The sequence below is a fragment of the Magnolia sinica genome, chromosome 5 (genome assembly GCF_029962835.1).
Source record: "Magnolia sinica isolate HGM2019 chromosome 5, MsV1, whole genome shotgun sequence".
Lineage (NCBI taxonomy): Eukaryota > Viridiplantae > Streptophyta > Magnoliopsida > Magnoliales > Magnoliaceae > Magnolia > Magnolia sinica.
In genome coordinates, this window is record NC_080577.1 from 29,423,563 (window position 1) to 29,431,619 (window position 8,057).

Sequence of the window (8,057 nt, forward strand, 5' to 3'; positions counted from 1 at the left end):
ATTGAAGATCTTACTGCATTTTAGACTTTCAAGGATCACGTCAGTGTAATCCTTCAGAGTTCTTTTCTTTATTTTTTTATTGGTACCATGTCATATTGATGTGACAATATGGAGGAAAGGAAGATGGAAATTTTACATAATTCTAAAACTGGTTATAGATCATTGAAAATAAAAGGAAATCATGGGTTTTCGCCAAATAAATAAATAAATAAGGAAAATCAAGGTAAGTACGAAGGAAAGGAGGCGATTTGCTGTCTCCATATCTATAAATCTTTCAATAGAAATGACATCACCAAACAGGTTTTGAAAAGAAAGATTTAATTGGTTTAATTTGCACTTGCAAAACCCAAGGATCAGGTCTCTCTCTCTCTCTCTCTCTCTTCGAAAGGAAGATAAGACTGACAGTCCTGAATGAATCTCAAACCGAAAGAACAAACAAGAGAAAGTGTGAAAAGAAAAAAATTAAATAGATAAATAAAGTGAGAAAGATCATACAATTGAAAAATGAATACATAAAAAATACCATCATTTCCTATCATAAGCATATGAAAAAGGATAATGCTAGACTGACACACATCACCTTGTTTTCATCCTTCAATAAATAAAAGTGCCTTTTACCAAAAAAAAAAAAAAAGTGAAAGAAAATATCAATAAATATATAAATGAGAGAGAGAGAGAGAGAGAGAGAGAGAGAGTCTGACCCGACACTGTTGAAATCTATTGCTTGGCATATTGACCCCATACTGTTGAAAATCTATTGCTTGGCATGTATGGAATTTCAAAGTACATGTCCATAAGTAAAAGGATACCCAATTCGTCAAAGATAATACCAATCCAAGTACAATACTCCCTTCTTCTTCTTCTCAAACTATTGGTACCACTACTACTAAAACTCTACCTCTATCACTCTTACTAGGAAGCATAGAAGCAAAGGAAAATGCATCCAATATCCGAATAACTTCCATCAAACAAATACACGCTGCATTAAAAAAAGGGGGGGAAAGAAGAAGCTTAATGTAACCTACAAGTACATTACTAGTAGCCTACATATACATATAGCTTATCTTACCAGCCAAGAAGGAAAATGAAGAGAGAGAGAGAGAGAGAGAGAGAGAGAGAGAGAGAGAGAGAGAGAGAGAGAGAGAGTACATACTCATATAGCTAAGAGACTTAAAAGAGCTTAAGAGATTCAGAAAATATAGAATTCTCCTTCATCAAGCTCTTGTATTGATGATAACCCATGATCTGTAAGCACAATGCAGGTAGGTGCTGGTGCTAACTTGTGCTCGGTGGCGGCATGGGCAGCGACTGCGGTGGGCGCTTTCGCTTCTTCTTCTCGTAGCTGATCCCCCTCGCCTTCGATTGCATCTCACGGACCTCCCGTAGGTAGAGCCTGACGGCCCTCGCGCCGAATGGGTTCGCCTCAGGTTTGCCACCGTTCTCCTCAAAGGCGGCACGCAGACGCCCGATTAGTGCATCGAGGCTTCCCCAGGCCTGGCGGAGCGGGCATGGGCATGGAGCGGGTGGGTTGGGATGACCGAAGAAGGGGCAGATCTGGTTGTGGACCTTGGTCTTGCCGAATTGATCAAGGTAGCGGAGGAATTCGAGGACGTGAGCCCCGCTGCAGCGGGATAGAGAGAGTGGCGGCCGGTGGTTCTTCAGGTACTGACCGAAGGTGTTCCAGTCACGGCGTTTCTGAGATTCGTAGCGGCTGAGGGCTGGAGGAGATGATGAGGATGTGGCAATAGCTATCACGGCTGTGGCATTGGTGGTGGTGGAACTGTTGTTGGGGCTAGTGGTGTTTGTGTTCTCTGAGTTTGAGCTTTCTGTGGTGATTTGAAGTGCTTCCATGGTATTGAGAATCTCTCTCTCTCTCTCTCTCTCTCTCTCTCTCTCTCTCTCTCTCTCTCTCCTTCCTTTTTGGGTCTTGTTGGGTAATGAGATGATGTTCGTTTAGTTGTATGATCTTATTCTCTTTCTTTTAATTTCTTGAATTTTCTTCACTTTCCTTTCCTTTTAGGGTTTTCCACTTGTTCATTTCCTTCTCAAGAGTGAAGAGGTTCTACTAAAGATGAGAAAGAGAGAAAGAGAGAGATCAAACCAGATATTTATGCACTTCAGTTGAAGAGATGGGGAACGACTTCTTCTACTTACACTTGTTGTTGTCGGGTCCTTTCTTTCTCTGCTGTTGGAGTTTATGAAAGCTAGAACTCTCACTTGGCTTTGGTAGAGAGAGAAAGAGAGGATCTTGATGCTGAAGGAAGGATGATTGATGGAAGAGGAATAGGGATTCCACTGTAGAAGCCTTAAATGGATGTGAACTTGATAGAATTCATTGTCTTGTTGCCTAAGGCTTGATGAGAGACTGATGGATTTCTTCCCTTGACTGAATTCCGCAAAGAAAGAGAGAGAGAGAGAGAGAGGAGTGCTGAGTGGCAAGTGGGGAGGCCCTTTTTATGGCTTTTGTGGAAATGGTAAGAGGTTGACAGTGGGTTGAAATGACGGAGACAGGAGAAAGTTTTGTGGGTTTGGGTAAAGGAAACTGCTATTTATTTCCTCCTCCTTGTTAAATACAACCCTTCATTCAACTTTTGGGTTTTACCATTACACCAGGTAAATGCTAATAGGGACAGGATTCGGTCATTTAGGGATAACACCCACTTCTGTCAGGCAGTAATAGTGGGGCCACCTTGATGTATCCACGCCTTCTATCTTTTTTCAGCTCATTTCAGGGCATGTGCTTAAAAATGAAGCAGACCCAGGTCTCAGTTGGACTTCTCTACAGGAAACAGTGATGATTGACCATAGAAAACTTCTTGCTGTGAACTATAAAAAATTTGGAACAAGCTTATATTTGTGTTTTCCCTTCATCTAGGTCTGTGTGACATTATCAACGGGTTGGATGCAAAATAAACACGGCTTAGACAGTTTTTAACGGTGGACGTTCAATCACCACAGTGTCATGTGCTGTGGTCATGCTAATATCCCCACTAAGCTATTGCATGGCCAATCATCCATCCGGACAGTCCATTCACTAGTATTATCACGAGCAAGCCACGGTGCAAAATATCTCTAGGAGCGGATGATCTTAGCCCTTTGGATTTGGGCCATTTTGTTACTGTTGTTCCTTTTTTCTATCCACAGATCATGTGGTTAGGATCGTCAAACAGAAGTGCTTTTTAGAATCATAACCTTTTCATGGTGGACGTATTGAAATAGATGTATTAAATGGATGATGGGACCCTAGTTTCCTTCTCCCCTAAATGTTGAGTCTCTATCTTATATTGTTTATTGGATGGTCAGGATCATCTGACTTTTTGTGATTTTTATACCATGGCTTGTCCGATTGAATGAACTGTCGGAATTGATCATTGGCATTCCCGTGAAGGTGGGGGACCTTTAGCATTTCTCGTACTACAGTTTTGTCCTCTTGTTTGTACCATTGTATAATTAAAAGCCGAAAGCATGGTATACTTAAAAACCGATGCAGAGAGCATTTCCTTCGGTAAAAATCATGAAATCTTATTAATTTTCTTTTCAACCGTCCATTTTTAATTTTAATTTTAATTTTTAAAAAAAGGCCATTAGTGTCGATTTAGTCATTTTTGGCTCTATGTATATATAATTCGGAGGCCTGGTGGGTGTAGTACGAGAGTGTATAAAGCTCTAGGGGAGGCCACATTGTTATAGATCAGTTGAAGATTTTAGGGTTCTTTGGTAAATTTTATAGTTAGCTAGACATGTATTGAACACTCTAAAAAACGTATAGAAATTTCTTGGAACATTAGATGGATGCCATATGACATAATGTAAGCCATTTATGTAATATGCTGCGAAGTTGAAAGGATTATGTATGTGTGAACACTCCTCATTAGGACTTACAGCATAGAGAGGGAAATTCTCAAACTCTCCCGAGAGAGGATTTCTTGGACTTTTAACAATTTCTCATGAATTAATAGAAGTTCTCTACAACTCAAAAGTGTTTTCATGCATTCTTGACAAGATCTTATTCATATGATTTGGCTTTGCACACAAGTGTGAAGTGTGACTTGAGCAGCATTGGATGTTTCCTTTGTAACTAGACATGTTCATATGACCATGTTTCCTTTATAAACTTATATAGAGTTCCATCATTAAGGTAAATGCAAGAAAGATGTTCTGATCCACGCTATTGATATGGTGGGTTACCTCAATGTTTGCATGACATTGAAAATTTATTAGTGAGTTTTAATGATAAAATTTGAACGGTTGCTCTAGCCATTACGTTCAGGTTGTTGGATGGCTATGATAATCCACTTTTGATTATTAGGGTTGTGCCTTGGAAAAACCAATGTTTCATACCTTTACCTTAGTTTATACATGATACATTTATTCATTAATTTCATTAATGCACGGGGAACATGGACATTTATATAGGTTTTAGAAGGGGTTTCTCTGATTAATGTTGTTGGGCACTCGAGATTTGACACAATTTGCCACTAGCTAAGGGAGAGTTGTGGATTATGGATTTCAATATCTTGATTGGTTGTTACCACTAAGCAAGTTTTAGGACAAGCCTGTTATATTCTTAAATTGGTCATCTTATGTGAGTAGACTGATTGTAAGTCAGGCTAAAAAGTCACCACCATCTTTTATGACTCCCGGCCCGGTGGATGTGCCTTAGCCCTGTCTCACATGAGAGTATAAACATGCTATGGTTACAAGATCTTGATTTAGAAATTCGGATGCTTATATTAGTAGGATCGACTACAAGTTTCTAAATTGAGAGACCCATCATGCCTGGACTAAAAATACTTTTTTTTTTTTCAAGGAAAGGTGGACTCATACCACCTGAATTTTATAAATTTGAAAAATTGGATATACAGCCATTTAGGTGGGCCCCAACAAAAAGCTTCCGGATCCGCGTATCATATAGAACTCCTACATAAGGCTAAACAGGAAACAGAGAAAAGAATCAAAAGAAATGGAGGGCCTTGAGAAGAGGGAGCAGCAACTAATGAGGCAATTGAAACTGGGCATCAGCAAGCTACCAAAATACTTGCTATTGCATTGGCTTCTAGAAATCTTCAAACCTATGGATGTATGAATGGAGGGTATTAATTGAATGTTCTTTGGCTTTATGGGGCCATATATATATCCAATAAAAGTTTCTTGTGGTTAAGTGCATAAATCAAGATTGTTAATGTTTATGTAATTCAACGAGGGATCCACTTGATCTACCAGATGTTGGGGGACGCAGAAGCACACAAAGATGAATCAACCAAAGTATTCCAACCACACAATCAAGTCCAATCACAAACACTCTGAATTTAATGTGGAAAAATCCATGCGAGAAAAAACCACTGCACAAAGCGACATTAATGCACTATGAAAGCAGAAAATTACAAGAGATAGATTTTACCCGATTTAAACAAGTCTTGAATCTCCCCAAGCTATGCCCTTGAAACCCTATAACAAATTAGAAAGCTCTCTATATACCTTGATACACCCAAATCCTGATTACACCCATATATATAGCCTTTATGAGAATTACAATTGAAATTAAAATCGAAATTAAATCCCACACTTATGCAATTCTGCGTGCGCGCTCGATGACACCTTCGATGGCACTTCGATGGCATCGATGACCAGTCAATGTCATCGAGTATAATACCAAAATGTTCCAGTAATAAAACATGAATCCATGGCCACCCAATATTGGACGCCTCCTTGGTTATACTTGAAACATTAATGATACATGGAAGCGATTACGCCGTATTGATGCATCCACAGTCTACCCCAGTAGTAAGTTATATGTGGTCATAGCATTGATTACTTGGCAGGTAACTTTTGTAACCAGATCCTCAATTTTCAAGATGGTAGTGATGCACCCTAATGCTCACTAGCTATCTTGATTGAATCCCTGGATAACCATGGTGTTGGGTCGTAGCACCGACTGTCGGTAGCCCAATCCTTAGAGCATTTTCAACGACATGAGGTTCATGAAGGAACCATCATCCAAGATGCACCTTCTGATCTCTCTGTCTTGAACGTAACCAATGACCATAAGTGGACGATTATGATTTGTTACATTGATCGTTCGGTCTTCTTATGAAAATGTGATGATGGATGTATAGTTGACTGAGACCTCCATATTGGTCTGCATATCCAATCTTCCCAACTTCCTCTACTCTTCCTCCTTTATTTCGATTTTCATGATCATTGTTTCTCTAATTTTCTTGTTCATTAATACATTGATGAGTATCTCTCTGTCTTGCTTAGACAACCATAAGGCGTTGTAAATGCTTAAGCTTATGGGTACTCTTTTTAGGTGCATGTTTACATTATACACAACTAGCACCATCCCTTCCCCTTGCCTTTAATGTTTGGCGGTTACTCTCTTCCCTACATTTCTTTTTTCTTGGGCTTTGGATCCTCTCACAAGCCTATTTATAGTCACACTCTTCCTCCCCATGCCACTTTGCTCTAGTACCTGAAACTCAACTTACTTTCTACGTAATCGAAGTGGCATTGTATTGACATCCTCGTTAGGCGTTTGATACCTGATAAGAGCTGCATCCGGGGGCACTACTGACAGCAAGTTGCACTGCATGAATAGTTGCTTAGGATGTTTTTGCCCACTGTAAGCTTTCCTTCCTTCTTCCTCACGACCACAGACATTCTGTCGAACTCAACGTGATACTTCCTTTTGATAACTTCCTCACCTCTTTCTTTCTATGAGCCTCCGCCGATTTTCCAAACTTTTACGGTTGCTTACCAACATCAAGGGCTATTTGGCTTCACAAAGTAGGGATGCGGGTGGATTTACCATAGTGGTTATTTTTGGTTTGTCGAGCATTATGGACACCATTATGATTCCTCTCTTCTTGGCCTCGTCCGATTCCAAGTTGATAATCCCATGATTAATAATCCTTTGAATGATTCCTTTCAGGATAAAACGATCTTCTATTTTTTGGCTGACCACTTGGTGAAATCAAAAAATATTTGGGTCTTGCACACATCCTACTTCGTCTGGCCGAGATGGCTTGGACAACTTCAATACTCCTTCGACTAAACGATAGAGGGACCAAGTCTTCTAACTGAAAAGTATATGGCCCATTGGCCCTATCCTTTCTCTTATCATTGTAGGGCAAGTTATCTTATATCCCTTTCTCTCCTTTTTGAGTGTCGCAACTCTTACTTCCTCCTTGTCAGAGTTGTTACATTTTCTATCTTTAGACTCTTTCTTCTTGTCTGCACAGTTTAATGCGACCACTCGACTTGTCTTTCGTCTCAACTGCTCCGTCCTAAAGGACGACTTGGCAGTAGCTTCCTATACCAGATGAGCTTTGATGGCTAGGTCTTGGAATGTTTAGAAGTTATTGTTGGCTAATCCATAGGCTATGATCAGTTCCATACCTCTCATGCACATTATAACTTATTGTTCATCACTTAGTAGTTCCCGACATTTCATGCCCATGAACCTCCATCGGTCGATGAATTTCTCTACCAGTTCTCTCAGCCTTTGATGGACTAACGCTAGATTTTTTAGTGACACCTCGCTCTCCATAGAGAAGAACTTGGTGATAAAGATGTCTTGCATCTATTCCCAGGTTTTGATCGACCCAGTCAGCAATGTGGAGTACCATCTAAGGCTTGTCTTGTTAACGTAGATCTAAACAATCCGAGATAGTACTAGGGAAATGTGGTGAAATTTCTCATCATCGTAATGAAGTGTGTCAGGTGTTCTTCGAGTGAACCATGGCCATTGAATTTTGTAAAATTAGAGCCCTTGAAGTTCATTGAAAAATGAACCTCATCTACTATGGTTGAATACGACACCCAGTACGTGTACTTCTCTTTCCTCTTTCTCTCTTTTTCAATCTCAACATCTTAGAGAACGTTTGGGACAATTCCTCCTTTGAAATTTGTAGTGTTTGGGCACACGCAAGTTCATGGGACATCGTTCACGGTTGAACTTACAATTCTTCAAGTGGGGGACCATCTGCGACCCCTTGTGATCCTTCCATGGATTGACAATTAGTCAACACAACCGTCCAAGTGGCATTTTAGGTGAT

The 8,057-nt window shown here is 40.0% G+C and overlaps 1 protein-coding gene across 1 annotated transcript; it reads right to left on the reverse strand.

The window, feature by feature from the left end:
* Positions 1-746: 746 nt before the first annotated feature.
* On the reverse strand, positions 747-2,439 carry LOC131245873 (protein LIGHT-DEPENDENT SHORT HYPOCOTYLS 4-like). Its single transcript, XM_058245622.1, has one exon. The coding sequence runs from the start codon at positions 1,849-1,851 to the stop codon at positions 1,276-1,278; it is 576 nt and encodes a 191-aa protein (XP_058101605.1). The 5' UTR covers positions 1,852-2,439; the 3' UTR covers positions 747-1,275.
* Positions 2,440-8,057: the final 5,618 nt, after the last annotated feature.

What these genes read in the sequence shown, in the direction of transcription:
- LOC131245873 (XM_058245622.1), bottom strand. Translation starts at nt 1,851, where the DNA reads ATGGAAGCACTTCAAATCACCACAGAAAGCTCAAACTCAGAGAACACA.